Here is a 21,740-nt window from a genome sequence, read left to right on the forward strand (position 1 = left end):
CAAGCTGGCTTTTCCACTGGCTTTTGCACAGATCCCCAGAACAAACGCACACAGCTCGCAGTTGGAGGGTTAAGCCCAAATTTATTCAGGATAAGGGTAGGATACATAGGATTAGCATTCTAAAACTACTAAAACATGCAGATACATATAAGAACCCAGACCAAGCAAACTAGAAACTAAGTTGCAATATCATACATCACCCAGCCATGATGTCAGCCAGCTCAGAACAAAACCCCTTCTCAAAGAATACCCTTTATAGATACTTTCGTCACTCATTCCCCCCTCCCTTCGGCTCACCCTGCGAAGATCTTTCACACCTTCCCCCGAGATGTTAATTTTGCTCAAGGCCGGTCAGCCTTGCCCCAAGCGGTTCCAGGATGTACCAGAACCCCCCCATGCAGCTGGCCGCTTATCTGTGCTGCTCCTAAAACCATAACAATAAAATAATTTAACATATTAAAACCAGCTATTCCCAGTATGAATTTACCCCTTCCTTACATGGGGTACCGCAGGGCTCAGTCCTGGGCCCAGTGCTCTAAAACATTTTTATTAATGATTTGGACGAGGAGGTGCAGGGAACGCTGATCAAATTTGCAGATGACACAAAATTGGGTGGGATAGCTAATACTCTGGAAGACAGAATCAAACTTCAAAGTGATCTTGATAGGCTGGAGTGCTGGGCTGAACACAACAGAATGAAATTTAATAGGGATAAATGCCAAGTTCTACATTTAGCAAATAGAAACCAAAGGCACAGTTACAAGGTGGGGGATACTTGGCTCAGCAATACTACAAACGGGAAGGATCTTGGAATTGTTGTAGATCGCAAGCTGAATATGAGCCAACAGTGAGATATGGCTGCAAGAAAGGCCAATGCTATTTTGGGCTGCATGAATAGAAGTATAGCTTCCAAATCACGTGAGGTCCTGGTTCCTCTCTATTTAGCCCTGGTTAGGCCTCATCTAGAGCATTGCGTCCAGTTCTGGGCTCCACAATTCAAGAAGGGCGCAGACAAGCTGGAGCGTGCTCAGAGGAGGGCAACCAGGATGACCAGGGGTCTGGAAACAAAGCCCTATGAAGAGAGACTGAAAGAACTGGGCATGTTTAACCTGGAGAAGAGAAGATTGAGGGGAGACATGAGAGCACTCTTCAAATACTTAAAAGGTTGTCACACAGAGGAGGGTCAGGACCTCTTCTCTATCCTCCCACAGTGCCAGGTACGGAATAACGGGCTCAAGTTAAAGGAAGCCAGATTCCAGCTGGATATCAGGAAAATGTCCTGACTGTTAGAGCAGTACGACAATGGAATCAGTTGCCTGGTGAGGTTGTGGGCTCTCCCACACTAGAGGCCTTCAAGAGGCAGATGGACAACAAATGAGAAACTACAAAGAGCCATTCTGGATCAGAACAAGGGTCTATCTAGTCCGGCATTTTCTCCCCACAGTGGTCCATCACCTGGAGGTAGGATATAGCCATCAGGACTAGTAGCCATTCACAGCCTTCTCCAGGATTTCGTCTAACCCCCATTTTAAACCATCTAAACTGGTGGCCATCACTACGTCCTCTGGTAGGGAACTGCATATTTTAACCATCCAGTGTTAGCTTAACTATCCTCCAATGAGGGCCTGCTCTACACATGAAGAGCAACTATACTTGGGAGTTGGACCTTTGGAAATTGGGGCATCCCTTCGTTAAAGGACATGTAAAATAACGTTGAGCTAAGTATTCAGAACACAGTCCCTGTTAGTTATCAAGATGAAATGCTCTCACCTGGTCTTTGTCCTCTGCCTGACTCAGGAGGAAGCCTTCTGCCAGGGCCACCGCCTGGGAACTGGTCTCCGCTCCACATTCTCTGACCCAGCTCACCATCTCCCGGGGCAAGACAGCCAGGAACTTCTCCAGGACCACCAGGTCCAGCATCTGAGCTTTCGTGTGCTTTTCTGGCTTCAGCCACTGGCAGCAAAGGTGGTGGAGATAGCTGCAAACCCCTCGGGGCCCCATGGCCTCCTGGTAGTCCCTAAAGGGCTGAAGCTGCACGTTTGAGCAGGTGTTGCTCCCAGGCTGGTCCTGCTGCACTCCTTTTTCCCAGGGCTCTGCACGGCTCCCTTCCTGGATGTTGCAGGAGACGTTTTCTGGTTCAGGGCCTGCAAAGCTTTGCTCTTCCATCTTCATGCTCTTCTCCATCGCTGCTCCCACCAGGACTTGAAACAGTCTCCTGCCTTGGCTTCCAATTTCTCCTTTGAGGCAGGGACTGCGCTGCAGGAATTAAAATGGAGATTGTGAAGGAGGCACACAAGGTAGACCTGGTTAAAGTTCCCAACCCAGCCACCCCCCTCCCACCGGTTCCCAGTGAAACACTGGAACTGGAGCCAGTTCACCTGAGAATAATCACACTTCACCAAGGCTTCAGGCAATTTATTAAATCAGAGTAAGGCCCTGAGCGTATGAACAATTAACAGGAGACAGGGGAGGGTATGTGGGGGGAAACAGTCTAAAAGTTACAATGAAACTAAGAGGCCACAGCAGAAATTAAACAACTTTAAAAGAGCAATAAAAGCCACATCATGGCAAGTTGTTGATTCAGAGCCACCCAAAGAAAGACACTCAGTCCTGGCTACCTGATACCTGATGGCACGGGGGTCCCTTTGCCACCCTTCTGAACCCCGAGCAGAATGATCCTTCCCCAAATGAACAGGGACCAAAAACTAGAAACTATCTAACTGATCCCCAGAGCTAAGCCGGTGGGGTGGCCTGGCTGCACCAATCCACAAACAGCAAGCTCCCCAGGGCTCCCGGTGAGGCGAGAAGGTTCCCACCTTCAGCTGCACAGATCACCAACCCTTTGGAACGGCCTTGGGCTACCGGCTGCCTTGGGAAAACCTGGTAATGGAGCCAGATGGCTGCTTGACTGATCATTCTGCCGAAGGACGGCTGAACAACGCCCCCCACCCCCCACCCACCCCGGCCAGCTGCAAGGCCCAAGTGCCTTCCCTAATAATTTGATCTTGTAAACACCAGCCAGATTCTCTTTTTTTAGAAGGTTTATTACGAGCAGCGCTTCGCACTGCCAGGTGGAAGCCCTCAGAGGACCCAAGGAACTGCCCACTATTTTCAGGAAATGCTAACATACTTATAGGGTCAGTCCCTTTAGAAACAAGGGAGAACCTCTCCATAGAATACACCAATCACAAAACAGTAACAGGTAAGCTTCTCAGCCAGTTATAAGCAAGGATTTTACACATGTGCAGAGTGCAATCTTTTCAAGGACAGAAAAACAATACATCAATGATTACTGAGAAACTTGTGCCAATGATTACTGAGAAACTTGTACCGCAGGGTTCAGTCCTGGGCCCAGTGTTCTTCAACATTTTTATTAATGATTTGGACGAGGAGGTGCAGGGAACGCTTATCAAATTGGCAGATGACACCAAATTGGGTGGGATAGCTAATACCCTGGAAGACAGAAACAAACTTCAAAGCTGTTTCTAACAGTCCTAGGAGGCACACAATCTTGTGAAACTATTGTTTCAATACTCTTCACAAGAGTTGGTCTCATGGTTGTTGTTATTATTATTATTATTATTATTTATTATTTATTTATATAGCACCATCAATATACATGGTGCTGTACAGCGTAAAACAGTAAATAGCAAGACCCTGCCGCATAGGCTTACATTCTAATAAAATCATAGTAAAGCAATAAGGAGGGGAAGAGAATGCATACAAGCGCTGGGTAGGGTAAACAGGCACAGGGTAGGGTAAAACTAACAGTATTAAGTCCAAACAACATCAGGTTTTAAAAGCTTTAGGAAAAAGAAAAGTTTTTAGCTGAGCTTTAAAAGCTACGATTGAACTTGTAGATCTCAGATGTTCTGGAAGAGCGTTCCAGGCATAAGGGGCAGCAGAAGAAAATGGACGAAGCCGAGCAAGGAAAGTAGAGACCCTTGGGCAGCCGAGAAACATGGCATCAGAGGAGCGAAGAGCACGAGCGGGACAATAGTGTGAGATGAGAGAGGAGAGATAGGAAGGAGCTAGACCGTGAAAAGCTTTGAAGGTCAACAGGAGAAGTTTATATTGGATTCTGAAGTGAATTGGAAGCCAATGAAGAGATTTCAGAAGCGGAGTAACATGGTCAGAGCGGCGAGCCAAGAAGATGATCTTAGCAGCAGAGTGGTGGACAGAAACCAACGGACTGATGTGAGAAGAAGGAAGGCCAGTGAGGAGAAGGTTGCAGTAGTCCAACCGAGAAATAACCAATGCATGAACAAGAGTCTTGGCAGAAGAGACAGACAAAAATGATCGAATCCTGGCAATATTATACAGGAAAAAACGACAGGATTTAGCTACTGCCTCAATATGAGGAATAAAGGAGAGCGAGGAATCAAATATAAAGCCAAGACTACGAGCTTCCTTGACTGGAGTAAGCGTAACATCATTGACAGTAAGAGAGAATGAGAGATGAGGAGAAGGTTTAGGAGGAAAAACAAGCAATTCAGTCTTTGCCATATTAAGTTTCAAACGACGATGAAGCAGCCAAGCTGAGATATCTGAAAGACATGCCGAGATACGATCGTGAACATCAGGAGAAAGTTCCGGAGATGACAGATATAATTGTGTATCATCGGCATACAGATGATATTGGAGGCCATGGGATTGAATAAGATTACCCAAGGGCAACATGTATAAGGAAAACAACAACGGGCCAAGCACCGAGCCTTGCGGAACCCCTACTGAAAGGGGAAAGGAGGAAGACGAGGTGCCATTAGCCAACACGCTGAAAGAGCGACCCGCTAGATAGGAGGCAAACCAGTTATAGACAGAGCCACAAAATCCAAGGTCATGAAGGGAATCTAAAAGAAGATCGTGATCAACCGTGTCAAAGGCTGCAGTTAGATCAAGGAGAATAAGAACGGAATAAAGGCCTTTAGACTTGGCAATAAGAAGATCATTGGTAATCTTAGTAAGGGCTGTTTCAGTGGAATGCAAAGGACGGAATCCAGATTGAAAAGGATCCAGAGCAGAGTTACTAGAAAGAAAATCAAGACAACAAGAGTAGACCACACGCTCCAGGATCTTTGAAACAAAAGGCAACAAAGAGACAGGTCAGTAGTTAGACAGAGATAGCCTATCAAGATTAGGTTTCTTGAGAATAGGAGAGACTGTAGCATGTTTAAAAGCAGAAGGAAATGAACCAGAGGACAGAGAAAGATTAATAATATGAAGCAAGGAAGGGAGGATAGCAGGGATAAAATTAATAAAGACACGAGAAGGAATCGGATCATGAGAACAAGTGGAAGGCTTCGAAGAGTGCAGTATTGTAGACAGTTCATCCGCTGAGACCGAAGGAAAGGTAGAGAAATTTGCAGGAGGAACTGACAGATGAGGAACAGGAACTGGAAGAGGAGCAGAGCTGGCCAGATCAGAGCGGATAGTTTGGATTTTAGCATTGAAAAAAGAGGTAAAGTTATTAGCAGACAGAGAGGCGGGGAGAGATGGTGGATTAGGCTTCAGAAGAGAGTTGAAGGACGCAAAGAGCCACTGAGGATGCCTAGCATTTGACTGGATCAACGTTGAGTAATACTGCTGTTTGGCCAATGAAATGGCAGAAGAGAAAGAGGAGAGTATTGACCAAAAGCTGAAAGTGCCAGCCCTTGCTCTGGTTCTACATCTCCAACAAATAGTGTCCCTTCTGTTATCAATCGTGCTGCTCTATGCGAGATGCATGCGAGAAAAAAATATTGTGCAGCCCCTGTATTTAGTAAGGATATAGAACAGCGTTCCCTATCCTGCTGTCCCAGCTTTCCTGACCATGGGACATACTGACTTGCAATGATGGGAGTTGTAGTCCAACACCTTTGGAGGGCACCAGGTTGAGGAAGGGCTGCTCTAAACAAAAAAAGAGAAGTAGGAGGCCCTAAGTTGTTCGTCATCAGTTTTCCACAACCCCACAGTCACCTCTGCATATCCTATTCTCCATCCTGTCCTCATGGTTTATATCTGCTTTGGGAGAATGAGAATTTCACTGGCACTTTCTGCCTCCTTAGGGAGGATGTGGCGTTAAAGGCTTGCGAGCCTTAATTCCCAATTTCCCTGCTTTATGGAGTTTGGTTGAAAACTGTAGAGCCTTTAATGTTGTTTTGTGAAACATAGGTTTTTTGTTTATTGAATATAAGGAAAATTATGGACTCAGCAAGCCACTAGCCATGAGGAGTAAAACACACATTGAAACTTCTTCTCATGGAGGCCTTTTGTTCACAATCTTGCATTGAGAGTAGGACTGAGTCCATCTCAGGCTCCAGAAAGGAAAACCTTCGGCCGTCCAGGAAATAAGAGCTCTGCGGATGAACCAGAGTTTCTCTCCCAGTGCAACCCACCGCTCCCTTTCTATGCCTTTTCTGTTCCCAGCACTTGAACCCCAAACAGGGACCCGAGTAACAGCGGTTTCTCCCCACTCTCAGGATGTGAACATCGGGCTCACTTAATGCATCAAAGAGGGACGTACTGAATCCAGCAGCAGGCTCCCTTCTTAATCAACAAAAGCGCCCCAGGATTTATTTCGAAGGCCTCGTGGCCAAAGTGACTTGTTAATTTTACTTATTCACTAGGTTTGAATCAGGGAGAGGCAACAAAATAAAAATGCAATGCACACAGGACACCAGGGCAGCCTTTTGCCCGCAGGGGGGACATTCCTCCTCCCCACCCGGGACCTTTCCTTTTGTGTCCCTCCCAGACCCCCCTCCTTTCTGCAGCCTTCCCTTCCGCGATCCCCTAGTTATGGGGAGGGAAGAAGGTGTAAGGCGGGGGTCTCCCGGGGAGGGCTCCCTCTCTCTTCCCACCCATCCCCTGCCCCAAACCTGCACCTCCTGTCCTGGGGGGGCTCTCTTTCCGCCCCCTCCCCCCTGGGACCCCCTTGCAATCTGCACTCACCGGCTCCTTCGCAGGGGAAAAGAGGCTGCAGACAGCGGACAGACGAGGCTCGCAGGAGCAAGGGGAGAATCCCAGGCGCCTTTGCAATGGGGGGGGGGGGAGGAAGTGTGGGGCCGGAAGGGAGGGGCCTCATCCAGCCTGGGCTCTAGGACCCAGCCCCCCCTCTCCGCCTCTTTAACCCTTCGGTGGAGGCAGCACTAGAGAGCCGCAGAGGCTCCTGGCAAAGACGGGGACTTGGGAAGGGGGCTTTTCCACAATGGGGGTGTGTGTCTTTTATCCCCCACCAGCAGCTTCGCCACCCCATCTGCTCCTGGGGGCTTTGTGGGATCCACAGCCGTTTCCCCTTGGAGTGCGTAACGCAGCCTCCGGCATGAGAAATCGCCATCCTTGTGCCTGCCCTTGCTGCAGAACACCGTTCCCCAACCTGGTGCCCTTCAGAACGCTAAACAAGAATAGATGCTCTAAAAAGAGGGAGTTTAAGTAGGGTGACCCAATTAAAAGAAGGACCGGGCTCCTGTATCTTTAACAGTGGCATAGAAACAATAATTTCAGCAGCTGTCATTTTTATAATATGGGGAACCTGGTGAAATTCCCTCTTCATCACCACAGTTAAAGCTGCCCTCTTTTAAATCTGGTCACTCTAGTATAGCTCCTGCAGCTTTAACTGTTGCGATGAAGAGGGAATTTCACCAGCTTCTGCATGTATACAAATGACACCTGCCGAAATTCCCTTTTCAACACAACTGTTAAAGATACAGGAGCCCTGTCCTCCTTTCCATAGAGTCACGCTAATGTTAGGTGAAGTTTTATCAGGGTACAGGAAGATTCTGGATCCATGGAGCCTCTAGTCGTGAGGACTAAAACACACATGGCAACCTCTTCTCATGGTGGCCTCTTGTTCCGCACCTGGACCCCTTCTTTGAGAGCAGGTCTGACTCCATCTCAGGCTCAAGGCAGGAAAACCTTCGGCCCTTCTGGAAATAAGAGGTCTGCTGATGAACCAGAGTTTCTCTCCCAATGCATCCCATGGCTCCACTCTAAGCCCTCTCTGTTCCCTGCACTTGAACCCCAAAAAGGGGCGGAAGCGAACTGATTTCCACCCGCTCTTAGGATGTGAACAGCAGGGCTCCCTTCATCCCTAAAAGCAGGATATATTAAAGCCCATGAAAGCATTTGCCCAGAGCAAATTCATATCTGCCCACAGAGAAAACATAGCACAGCCCTTGTCTTTCAGTCAGCTGCACTTAGGTTTTATTTAGTGTAATTTGATTTTATATTTGACTTTTAATTTTATTTATTGTGATTAATTATCTTCTTGTGTTGCCTTGTTTGGCATTGTAGTAGTAGTATTTATTTACGTTGTAGTCAGTGGACTATACCTTAAGAGAGATACCTTTAAGCATTTTGCAAGGGAAAAGTGGCAACCAAGAATGTAGCAGAAATTGCCACAAGAATATTCCATAGAGTATGAACAAAAGTACAAACAAAAATACAATTAAAAAATCATCAAAGGTTAAGGTGTACTTTCGGCTTTCTTCATATCAGAAACGCGAACTATCCTTTCTTGTTCCTCCATTACATTTAACACAGTAAAGAAATTCATCTCTTTCTTCTATCTTAACTATATCTCCACAGACAAATACATCGTTTCTCTCAGTTTCTTGCAAAAATGCTATCAGAGGTTTCCATTCAGATATAAACGTGGATGTGGACTTTTCTCTCGTTATCGATGTGAGTTTTGCCATCTCCGCCAACTCCAACATCCATTCATTCGTTGTTGGTGTTTCATTCTCCCATTTGTGTGCATACAACGGTCTCGCTGCCATTGTCATATATAGAAATAAAGTTCCCCCCTTCTCTTTCAGCAGTTTATCCATTAGTCCCAGTAGGATGGCTCCCGTTTCATTTGTATGTTAGTCTTGAGATTTTTTTTTGAATTCAAGAGTGTATTTGTATCCAGAATGCTTTGGCTTTTTTACAAATCCACCAAAGATGATAAAAGGTTTCTCCTCTTCCTATTTCCAACAGTTTCCCGAGGGACTCTTATACATTTTAGCCAACTTTACCGGAGACATATACCATCTGCACATCATCTTATAAAAATTCTCTTTAAGTCTTGAACATAATGTAAATTTCAAACCTTCCCCCCATATTCTCCCACTGTTCCATTGAAACGTTGTATCCAAAGTTTTGATCCCATTTTATCATAGTCTTTTACCTGCTCATCCTCCCTCTCATTCTTTAATAAAAGTTTATATATCTTTGAGATAACATGTTCATCATTTGGACATAACGTTATTTCAAATTCAGATTTTGATTGCTCAAACCCACCATTCTTTTGTCTATTTTAAACCTTTTCATGACTTGTGCACAAGGAAACCTAATTTGTACATACCAAAACACGTATGACCATCTTTCAGGAGTTCCTCCCTTGATTTTAACTGATATTCATCTTGTGACATTTGTAATACATCATTATATGTCAACCATTTAGGCATATTTATCAATTCCCTTCTATGAATAGCCCCCTGGGCCGATACCCAAAGTGGTATTTTATGACAGAACCTTGGTTTACATTATTTATTTATTATTTATTTATTTATTACATTTTTATACCGCCCAATAGCCGAAGCTCTCTGGGCGGTTCACAAAAATTAAAACCACAAAAAATATCCAACAGGTTAAAAACACAATTACGAAATACAGTATAAAAAGCGCAACCAGGATAAAACCACACAGCAAAGTTGTTTATAAAATTAAAATACAAAGTTAAAACAGTAAAATTTAAATTTAAGTTAAAATTAAGTGTTAAAATACTCAGTGAATAAAAAGGTCTTCAGCTGGCGATGAAAGGAATACAGTGTAGGCGCCAGGCGGACCTCTCTGGGGAGCTCATTCCACAACCGGGGTGCCACAGCGGAGAAGGCCCTCCTCCTAGTAGCCACCTGCCTCACTTCCTTTGGCAGGGGCTCACGGAGAAGGGCTCCTGTAGATGATCTTAAGGTCTGGGTAGGTACATATGGGAGGTACATATTAGGTAGGTACATATTATTATTAAATTCTACATGAACCTTGGCTTTATCATACCACAAGTAGCCATGCCATCCAAATCTCAATTTGTATCCTTCCAGTTCTAACAGTCTCCTATTTTTCAACAACACCCAATCTTTCATCAACATTAAACAGCAGTCCGAGAAATACACTTTTAGGTCCGGCAGGCCCAGCCCTCCTCTTTCTTTTGCATCCTGCAATATTTTAATTTTAACTCTTGGGTTTTTTGATTGCCGTTTAAACTTAGATCTCTCTCTGTCACTGCTCAAATGCTAAATAAAATGTTACAATGGGTATTGTTTGAAACAAAAATAACATTCTAGGCAAAGCATTATTTTAACTGTTGCAATTCTCCCCAAAAGTGACAGTTGAACCGTTTTCCTTCTTGCAAAACCTTTAACTTCATTCCAAACCTTAACATAATTGTTATGAAATAACATACAATTCATGTTTGTCAAGAATAGTTCCCAAATAAGCTTGGCCACAGCATAAAGAACTTGATCAGGAGGGCTTTAAACTGAATCTTATGGGGCTGGGAGATGTAAACTTGAAGGCAACAGTAGAAGAAGGCCCATGCATCCTAATGCAGAGAACAGCTCCAATAGTGCCCCAAAATATTGTCCAAAACAATATAGGAACAAAGCCAGACTATAAAGCACATAGTCTTCGATGCCTATATGCTAGTGTGGGAAACAAACAGAATGAACTTGAACTTTTATTACATGCAGGCAAATACGACATGATAGGTATAACTGAAATTTGGTGGGATGACTCCCATGACTGGAATATAGCAATTGAAGAATGTAACTCGTTCAAAAAGAGCAGAAGAAATCAAAAGGGAAGCGGAGTTGCACTATATGTTAAAAATACCTATCCCTGCACTGAAATACAGGCGGATCAGACTGGGAGCCCCATCGAGAGCATCAGGGTTAAAAGAAATGTGGTGAGGACTAAAAAGAAAATTATAATTGGAGTCTACTACTGATCACCCAATCAAGGAGAAGACGAGGACTAAACTTTTGAGAAACAAATTGGCAGTGTTTCAAGGAAGTGTGATGTAGTAGTGATGGGGGACTTCAGTTACCCTGATATCTTTTGGGAAACAAATACTGCCAAAAGTGTGGGTGATCACTTCCTCCTGCAGAAAGTGGAGGAAGGAACGAGAGGATCAGCAATCCTTGACTTGATATTGATCAGTAGGGATGACTTAGTGGATAAAGTAGCAGTTACGGGAACTCTGGGGGAAAGCGACCACCTCGTACTTGAATTCTTGGTTATAAAGGAGACAAAAGCTGAGTGCAGCTCTACACATACTCTGGATTTTAGGAAAGCTTATTTATTTATTTATTTATTTATTACATTTCTATACCGCCGAATAGCCGGAGCTCTCTGGGAGGTTCACAAAAATTAAAACCATTCAAAGTATAAAACAACAGTATAAAACCATAATATAAAATACAATATAAAAGCTCAACCAGATAAAAACAGCAGCAATGCAAAATTACAAATTTAAAACCATGTTATTTAAATTTATAGATTGTTAAAATGTTGGGAAAATAAAAAGGTCTTCACCTGGCGTCTAAAAGCATATAATGTAGGTGCCAAGCGAACCTCCTTAGGGAGCTCATTCCACAGCCGGGGTGCCACAGCAGAGAAGGCCCTCCTCCTGGTAGCCACCTGCCTCACTTCCTTTGGCAGGGGCTCGCGGAGAAGGACCCCTGAAGATGACCTTAGGGTCCGGGCAGGTACATATGGCAGGAGGCGTTCCTTCGGTTAGCCTGGCCCCAAGCCGTTTAGGGCTTTAAATGTTAATACCAGCACTTTGAATCGGGCCCGGACCTGGACTGGCAGCCAATGAAGCTGGAAAAGGACTGGCGTAATGTGATCTCACCGGCCAGTCCCTGTTAGTATACGGGCTGCCCTATTTTGTACCAGTTGAAGCTTCCGGACCGTTTTCAAAGGCAGCCCCACGTATAACGCATTGCAGTAATCCAAACGAGAGGTTATCAGAGCATGGATAACTGTAGCTAAGCTATCTCTGTCCAGATAAGGGCGCAGCTGGTATATCAGCCTGAGCTGATAAAAGGTGCTCTTTGCCACTGAGTTCACCTGTGCCTCAAGTGACAGTTCTGGATCCACGAGCACCCCCAAACTACGGACCCGATCCTTTAGGGGGAGTGCAACCCCGTCCAGGACAGGGCAAACATCACCTCGCCGGACAGAAGAACCACCCGCTAACAGTACCTCCGTCTTGTCTGGATTGAGTTTCAGTTTATTAGCCCTCATCCAGTCCATTACCGTGCCCAGGCTCTGGTTCAGAACAGCCACTGCCTCACCTGGGTTTGATGAAAAGGAAAGGTAGAGCTGGGTATCATCTGCATATTGATGACACCTCAGTCCACATCTCCGGATAACCTCCCCCAGCGGCTTCATGTATATGTTAAACAGCATAGGGGATAAGATAGAGCCCTGTGGAACCCCATGGCTTAGGAGCCACGGCACAGAGCAATAATCCCCCAGCACCACCTTCTGGAATCGGCCATCCGAGTAGGAGCGGAACCACTGCAACGCAGTACCTCCAACTCCCAGCTCAGACAACCTATCCAGAAGGATACCATGGTCAATGGTATCGAAGGCCGCTGAGAGGTCCAGGAGAACCAACAGGGTCGCACTCCCCCTGTCTCTCTCCCGGCAGAGGTCATCCCACAGGGCGACTAAGGCAGTTTCCGTTCCAAAACCAGGCCTGAAACCCGATTGAAATGGATCTAGATAATCCGTTTCATTCAAGAGTGCCTGGAGTTGTCCTGCAACCACCCGCTCAAGCACCTTGCCCAGGAAAGGGGTATTTGCCACCGGCCTGTAGTTGTTAACATCCTCTGGGTCCAGGTTAGGCTTCTTCAGGAGTGGTCTAATTGCCGCCTCTTTTAAAGAGGCCGGCACCACTCCCTCTCTCAAGGAGACATTTACAACCTCCTGGACCCAGCCGGCGATCCCCTCCTTATTTGATGTAATGAGCCAAGAGGGGCAAGGGTCAAGCACACAGGTGGTCGACCGGACTTGGCCAAGCACCTTGTCCACATCCTCGGGCCTCAATAACTGAAACTCATCCAATAAAACTGAACCGGACGGCGCTCCGAACACCTCTACTAGTGGAGCTGCATTAAGTGTGGTGTCCAATTCATGACGAATCTGAGCGACTTTATCTTCAAAGTGCCGTGCAAACTCGTCGCAGCGTGCTACCGAGGGTTCCACCATCTCTCGCCCTGGCCCAGAGTGTAACAGGCCACGAACCACACGGAAAAGCTCCGCCGGACGACACTGAGAAGATGCAGTGCTGGTGGAAAAGAACTGTCTCTTTGCCACCCTCACCGCCACAGAGTAGGCTCAATAGTGAGCTCTAGCCCGTGTTCGATCAGACTCAGCAAGAGTTTTCCTCCACCTGCGTTCTAGCCGTCTGCCCTCTTGCTTCATTGCCCTCAGCTCAGGTGTATACCAAGGAGCTGACCGGGCTCTGCTCAGAGGGAGAGGGCGCTTGGGCGCAATCGTGTCAACTGCCCGAGTCATCTCTGCATTCCACAGAGCGACCTGGGCTTCGACAGGAGCACCGGCCATACCAGCAGGAAAATCCCCCAGAGCCCTCTGGAATCCATTGGAGTCCATTAGCCTCTGGGGCGGACCATTTTAATAGGCCCCCCACCCTTGCAGAGGGGAAAGGCTGCCGAAAGTCTAAACCTCAATAGGAAGTGATCTGACCATGACAAGGGGGTAGATGTTAATTCCCCCACTTTCAGATCACCATCCTCCTGCCCAGTTGAGAAAACCAAGTCAAGCGTGTGTCCCTTTGCATGTGTTGGGCCGATGACATGTTGAGACAGCCCCATGGTTGTCATGGAAGCCATGAAGTCCTGAGCTGCCCCGGATACAGGAGCCTCAGCATGGAAGTTGAGATCCCCCAGAACCACCATCCTGGGGGTCCTCAACACCAGATCCGAGACAACCTCCGTCAGCTCAGGCAGGGAGACTGTGGGGCAGCGGGGTGGACGGTGCACCAGCAGAATCCCTAATCTGTCTCGAGTACCCAACACACAGTACAGACACTCCAGACCAGCACTCGACTGAACAGGAAGCCTAGAGAGGGAGATTGTATTCCTATAGACCACGGCAACCCCCCCTCCCTGGCCCTCGAGTCTGTGCTGGTGCTGCACCGAGTACCCAGGAGGGCAGAGCTGGGTGAGAGCAACCCCTCCCAGTTCACCCACCCAAGTCTCAGTGATGCATACCAGGTCAGCCCCCTCATCCACAATCAGATCATGGATGAGAGAGATTTTGTTTTGGACTGACCTGGCATTCAGCAGAAGCACAACCAAACCCGAGGGCAAGCTGGTAAGGCCGCCAGGAACCATTTGGTTGGGGGGAAAACCAGAAGAGGGGATAGCTGTAAGGAATCTGTCCCCTCTTCTCCTCATCTGAACTGTTATTCCCCCATCGCCATAACTCCCCTTATCCGTGACCACAGCTATGTGAGCACCCCTTCGCCCCCCTGAACTCCCCAGGCACATATTTAAAAATACAAATAGTAAAATAGAATGAAAAGAGATAAAACGCCACAACTTGCTGCCGTTAATCTGGTTGTTAACCGAAGGTAGCAGGACTAGTGTCTTCTTTCCTCTTTCCTCTGCTCATTGCACGCAGAGGCGCGCGCAGAGGCGCTGCCCCTGGCAGCCTGGCCCTTATACCTGTGGAATGGAGAGGGCAGTCAGCTGATGTTGATGTCCGTCAGGTGGGGTGGGGGGAGATGGCAGAAACAAGCTGCAGAAGGGCTTTTCCCCAACCCCAAACACACTCCCCTTCACTGCCCCTGGCAGCCTGGCCCTTATACCAAAAGCTGATTTTATAAACTCAGAACTATGATAAGCAAGGTCCCATGGCAAGTGACCCTAATGAGAAAACAAGTCCAAGATGGGTGGGAATATTTAAAAAAAGAAATTTTAACAGCACAATTACAAACCATTCCAACAAGGAAAGAAAGATAGAAGACAACAGAAGAAACCAATGTGGCTCCACAAAAATCTTAGGGATGATCTGAAAACAAAAAAGGGATACATACAGGAAGTGGAAAGAAGGCCAGGCTACAAAAGAAGAGTACAGACAAGTGGCGCAGAAGTGCCGAAATGGCGTCAGGAAGGCTAAAGCTGTGAATGAGCTGAGATTATGAAGAGAGACTGAAAGAACTGGGCATGTTTAGCCTGGAGAAGAGAAGATGGAGGGGAGACATGAGAGCACTCGTCAAATACTTAAAAGGTTGTCACACAGAGGAGGGCCAGGATCTCTTCTCGATCCTCCCAGAGTGCAGGACACGGAATAACGGGCTCAAGTTAAAGGAAGCCAGATTCCGGCTGGACATCAGGAAAAACTTCCTGACTGTTAGAGCAGTGCGACGGTGGAATCAGCTACCTAGGGAGGATGTGGGCTCTCCCACACTAGAGGCATTCAAGAGGCAGCTGGACAACCATCTGTCAGGGATGCTTTAGGGTGGATTCCTGCATTGAGCAGGGGGTTGGACTCGATGGCCTTGTAGGCCCCTTCCAACTCTGCTATTCTATGATTCTATGGTTCTATGATTAGCGAGGGATGCTAAAAGCAATAAAAAGGCTTTCTTCAGACACGTGAATAGTAAAACACACAGGAAAGAAATGGTGGATCAACTGCTTCACGAGGATGGGTAATTGATAACAGATGACAAAGAAAAGCCTGAAGTGCTGAATTCCTACTTTGGCTCAGTCTTTTCCCAAAAGTGGGTCTATGACCCCTCTGGAGAAAGTGAAGCACAAGTATGAGGGGGCAGGATTGCAGTCTGAGATTGATAAACAAATGGTCAAGGAACACCTAATTTCCTTGAATGAGATCAAATCTCCAGGGCCTGATGAACTGCATCCTAGAGTAATGAAGGAGCTAGCGGAAGAACTCTCAGAACCACCGTCTATTATCTTTGCGAAATCATGGAAGACAGGTGAGGGGCTGTATGTCTGGAGGAGGGTAACGTTGTCCCTTCTTCAAACAGGGCAAAAAGGAGGAACCTGGGAAAAGACAGGCCAGTCAGTCTGGCATCCATCCCTGGGAAAATTCTGGAGCAGATTCTAAAGAAGTTAATCTGTAAGCACCTTGAAAACAATGCAATAATTACTAGAAGCCAACAGGGATTTGTCAAGAACAAATCCTGTCAGACTAATTTGACCTCATCATGATATTCCGATAAACAAAAGAGCTAAAAGTGGGCTAGATGGAACAACTATTAGATGGATACATAGTTGGCTACAGACTCAGACTCAAAGAATGCTTATCAACAGTACCTTCTCAATCTGAGGGGAAGTAAGGAGTGGGGTACCGCAGGGATCAGTCCTGGGCCCAGTGCTCTTCAACATTTTTATTAAATGTTGAAGAAGGTGCAGGGAACGCTTATCAAGTTTGCAGATGACACAAAATTCTTTGATGCAGCTTAAGGCTGCTGCTCTGAGCAAAGCTCTTCTCGCACTCAAAGCATTTCTAGGGCTTCTCCCCAGTGTGAATTCTTTGATGCAGCATAAGTGTTTCTCTGCGAGCATAGCTCTTCCTGCACTCAAAGCATTCATGGGGCTTCTCCCCAGTGTGAATTCTTTGATGCCGCTTAAGTTTGCTGCTTTCAGAAAAGCTCTTCCCGCACTCAAAGCATTTATAGGGCTTCTCCCCAGTGTGAATTGTTTGATGCCGCTTAAGTTTGCTGCTTTCAGAAAAGCTCTTCCCGCACTCAAAGCATTTATAGGGCTTCTCCCCAGTGTGAATTCTTTGATGCCGCTTAAGGCTGATGCTCTGAGCAAAGCTCTTCCCGCACTCAAAGCATTTATAGGGCTTCTCCCCAGTGTGAATTCTTTGATGCAGTATAAGTGCTTCTCTGCGAGCAAAGCTCTTCCCGCACTCAAAGCATTTATAGGGCTTCTCCCCTGTGTGAATTACTTGATGCTGCTTAAGCTGTGTCCTCTGAGCAAAGGTCTTCCCACATTCTAAGCATTTATAGGGCTTCTCCCAAGTGTGAATTCTTTGATGCTCCTTAAGGCTTGAGCATTGAGTAAAGCTCTTTCCGCACTCTAAGCATTTATAGGGCTTCTCCCCAGTGTGAATTCTTTGATGCTGCTTAAGGCTGATGCTGTCAGCAAAGCTCTTCCCGCACTCTAAGCATTTATAAGGCTTCTTTCCAGTGTGAATTCTTTGATGCCGCTTAAGGCTGATTATGTGAGCAAAGCTCTTCCCGCACTCTAAGCATTTATTGGGCTTCTCCCCAGTGTGAATTCTTTGATGCAGCTTAAGCTGTGTCCTCTGAGCAAAGGTCTTCCCACACTCAAAGCATTTATAGGGCTTCTCCCCAGTGTGAATTGTTTGATGCCGCTTAAGGCTGATGCTGTGAGCAAAACTCTTCCCGCACTCAAAGCATTTATAGGGCTTCTCTGCAGTGTGAATTCTTTGATGCTGCTTAAGGTGTGTCCTCTGAGCAAAGGTCTTCCCACACTCAAAGCATTTATAGGGCTTCTCCCCAGTGTGAATTCTTTGATGCCGCTTAAGGCTGATTCTGTGAGCAAAGCTCTTCCTGCATTCTAAGCATTTATAGGGCTTCTCCCCAGTGTGAATTCTTTGATGCAGCATAAGTGCTTCTCTGCGAGCAAAGCTCTTCCCGCACTCAAAGCATTTATAGGGCTTCTCCCCAGTGTGAATTGTTTGATGCTGCTTAAGGCTGATGCTGTGAGCAAAGCTCTTCCCGCATTCTAAGCATTTATAGGGCTTCTCCCCAGTGTGAATTCTTTTATGCCGCTTAAGTTCTGAGTTGAAAGTGAATTGTTTTTCACACACTAAGCATTGAACGTTAGAATGAATCTTCTGAGTTTTACTCTGTTTCTTCCTTTTACGAATGTCCTTTTTATTTGGTGCTTCTAGTATTGGAGTTTCACAGACGTCTGATACTTCCAAAGAAATAGATTCATTTTCCCTCTTCTCTTCAGTTTCAGTTTTCCTTCTCTGGTGTAGGCCATTTTTCTTGCTCTCCTTGTGATCACCTGCAAGTATAAACACAGAAATCATCTTGAAATCTTGGAACAAAACAAATGGTTGCTGATTTGATTCACAGGATAAAAAAAAAATCGTTGGTGAGGCAGATCCTTCCAAACACATTAAATATCCTGACGATCAATAGAACTGAGAACTAGACTGCCATACAATGCTTTCATCTATATGGAGTAACTCAAATAAAGTAGTTGGGAGAATAAATGAACAACATAAAATACTGTAAAAATAAAATACACTTAAAATCTGCCATTTTCTCCTAGCTGATCATTTAATTGGGAACAGGAAAGTGGGAATTCAACCCTAATGGTTATTTTCAATGGCTAGTTAAATCTTAAAATGAAAAGCAAGCTTTCCAGAGCTGTCTTCTGAAAAGGCTTAACTCTCCTCTCCTCCATGGAGACCATTAAGATAATATCTGTAACATCTTCAATATGATGCAGATGCAATTATAGCAGCAAAGTCAGATGGATTGGCAGCCATCTCTGCCACAGAGCAAGTCCATCAATGGGCTTTGCTCAACGTTTTGTCAGGTCTTCGGAGTCAATGACGTTTGTATTCTGCACTGACACAAAGAAAGAAGAGCTGAAATTCCACCTTCCAGGATCTGGCAAAAAGGCAGAGAGGGAGCCTTACCCAGAGGAATCCCATTCCTTACCCAGAGAGGCCAGGATCCCACGATTCTCCGCCATGACTTCTTTGTGCAGAGTCCTCTGGCCTGGATCCAGCAGAGCCCACTCCTCCTCCGAGAAATGCACGGCCACCTCCTCAAAGGTCACCAGACCCTGAAAGAAGAAGAAATGATGTTCTCTTTAAGCATTATGTAGCAATCCATGAAGACAAGGATGGTGAGGTCCTCTTTCTGAATGCCAAAGCATTGCGAGTGACATTCAAGGCCTTCCTAGCAGCCATCTACCTTGATGGGCTTTCGGAAGCAGGCTAAAAATTTTTGTTCAAGCAGGCCTTTGGAGAATAATCCAGCCCTACATCTTTGTTAATGTCTTATAATTTTGTTGTGTATTTTTAATTGTTTATGGTTTTGTTTCCCTCCCCCCCCCCCATGTATATTTTAAACTTTGTAAGGCCGCCTTGAGGCCCAGCATTGGCAAAAGGCGGGATACAAATAAATATAATAATAATAATAAGAGCAAAGGCTAAAGGGGCAGGTTCTTCCAGGACCAAAGAGATGCGCAGGAGACGGAGGCCCCCAGGACTCCCCTACCTGCCCAGGCTGTGCAGAAACCGCTTCCACTCCACCACCAAGCCAACGAGGCCCAGAAGGAGCCCCCAGGATCAGTTCACTTCCCCTGCAGGTTGTTTTGCTCCCTGTGAGGAAGGTAAAGAAGGTGGGAAGGTGAGAAGATAAGTTCACATTCTTAACTATTCCCATTTTCAATGTTTATTTTCGGTGTTTATTTATTTATTGCATTTGTTTACCATACCATAGCCGAAGCACTTAAAAACAATATCCAAATATTTAAAACTGCGAAAACATACAATATACACATACATATAAAACTACTATAACAAGTTTTAAAACTATGACCCTATAAAAACAGACCCAGGCTAATTAATTACATATTACTAATTACATATTGCTAATTACATATTGCTAATTACATACTGCTTGACCTGGCACTGAAAAGATAACAATGTCGGTGCCATGTGAACCACATTGGGGAGATTGTTCCACAGTTGGGGGCCACCACAGAGAAGGCCTCTCCTTTGTTGTCGTCCTCTGATCTTCCCTCTGAGTAGGTGCCTGGAGGAGGACCTTAGTTGGTGAGTGTGTAAGACCGGGCCAGAGTGGGTCTGATACCCTCGAACCACATTACTAAACAACATTTCCTTTTTGAGTATCTCCCCCAGCAAAATCAGGCTCAAGGAGAACATTAAGACAGCTCATGCACTTCAGGCGTAATTGAGGGAGGGAGACCATGGGGAAAAACATCCCACTAATCCATACCCTGTGAGGAGGGTCCTCCGTCCCCCTCCTGCAAGATCCACCTGTCCAGCGGCCTCTGTGTGATGCCCGGTGGAGCCTTCTCTGCCTCAGGGATATCTGTGGGTGCTCTGGCCAAAATCCCCTCGACCTGAAGCAGGAGGGAGGATCCCAGGCAGGGAAGTAGGATTAGAGACGGAAAGAAACGGCTCAGGTCAAGCCAAGGGCAGCGTTTTCCAATCGCTTTGCCCTTCAGGTCTCATTCTAAAGTTGATCTACCATCCAAGCCACACAGCACAGGAACTTGTGTCTTTGTCAGGGGGCTGAGAGTTCAACCCTGATATCCAGCATTTTCCACTGTAAACACAGCCGTTTGGCGTCTACAAATGCTATTCCTGTTCTGTTATGAGGACTCTCACACTGACACTCTGATCCCCTCCTTCCCCAGAACTTCACAAACCCATTCATTTCTCCTGTGATCATAAGAACGTAAGAAGAGCACAAGCAGGACATGAGTGCAACAGCAACCTCCTGCCCACGTTCCCCAGAAACCGGTGTACATATAATCATAGAGTTGGAAGGAACCTACAAGGCCAGAGTCCAACCCCCTGCTCAATGCAGGAATCCACCCTAAAGTATACCTGAAAGGTGGTTGAACAGCTGCCTCTTGAAGGCCTCTAGTGTGGGAGAGCCCACAACCTCCCTAGGTCACTGATTCCTTTGTCATACTGCTCTAACAGTCAGGAGGTTTTTCCTGATGTCCTGCTGGAATCTGGCTTCCTTTAACTTGAGCCCGTTATTCCGTGTCCTGCACTCTGGGAGGATTGAGAAGAGATCCAGGCCCTTCACTGTGTGACAACCTTTTTAATATTTTAAGAGTGCTCTCATGTCTCCTCCCAATCTTCTCTTCTCCAGGCTAAACATGCCCAGTTCTTTCAATCTCTCCTCATAGAGCTTTGTCTCCAGACCCGTGATCATCCTCATGGCCCACCTTTGAACACGCTCCAGCTTGTCTGCATCCTTCTTGAAGTGTGGTGTCCAGAACTGGACCCAATACTCAAGATGTGGTGTAACCAGTGCTGAATAGAGGAGAACCAGTTCTTCACACAATTTGGAAGCTCTATTAATGCATCCCAGAATAGTATTTGCTTTTTTTGCAGCCACATCACACTGTTGGCTCATATTCAGCTTGCGATCTACAACAATTCCAAGATCCTTCTCCTTTGTAGTATTGCTGAGCCAAGTATCCCCTTTCTTGTAACTGCATTTAGTTTCTTTTTCCTGGGTGTAGAACTTGGCATTTATCCCTATTCAATTTCATCCTGTTGTTTTGAGCCCAGCACTCCAGCCTATCAAGATCCCTTTGAAGTTTGTTTCTGTCTTCCAGGGTATTAGGTATCCCACCCAATTTTGTGTCATCTGTAAATTCGATAAGCGTTCCCTGCACCTCCTCAACTAATTGAGGAGTAAGTAATCTCTGAAATTTGCTCCTGATTAGGCTGCTTTTCAAATCCTAAAACGTGTAGCAACCATACTCACGGACTGTATGCTCCCTTAAAGGGGACTGAGTGGACTGATATGATGCTTAAAACATCGTTAAGACAAACCTAATAATACTTACTGTTGGGGTTAGGTTTTTACCCACAGAAGGAAAAGGACTCTAAAGAGTTAAAAAGATGTCCTTGGCCAGATTGTCTCTGCCAGGAGAAGTCCAGTATGAAGCAGATTCTTC

The 21,740-nt window shown here is 46.0% G+C and overlaps 1 protein-coding gene across 1 annotated transcript in view; it reads right to left on the bottom strand.

Annotated features, from left to right (window-relative positions):
- LOC134395814 (uncharacterized) overlaps window positions 1-18,839 on the bottom strand; it is a gene marked incomplete at both ends in the record, with an annotated part of 217,491 nt that extends 198,652 nt beyond the window's left edge. Inside the window, 3 exon segments of the mRNA XM_063121973.1 lie at window positions 16,457-17,855; window positions 18,212-18,230; window positions 18,714-18,839. Coding sequence (XP_062978043.1) covers window positions 16,457-17,855; window positions 18,212-18,230; window positions 18,714-18,839 — 1,544 coding nt within the window.
- Window positions 18,840-21,740: the final 2,901 nt, after the last annotated feature.

This window comes from Elgaria multicarinata, chromosome 3 (genome assembly GCF_023053635.1).
Source record: "Elgaria multicarinata webbii isolate HBS135686 ecotype San Diego chromosome 3, rElgMul1.1.pri, whole genome shotgun sequence".
NCBI classification, from domain to species: Eukaryota; Metazoa; Chordata; class Lepidosauria; order Squamata; family Anguidae; genus Elgaria; species Elgaria multicarinata.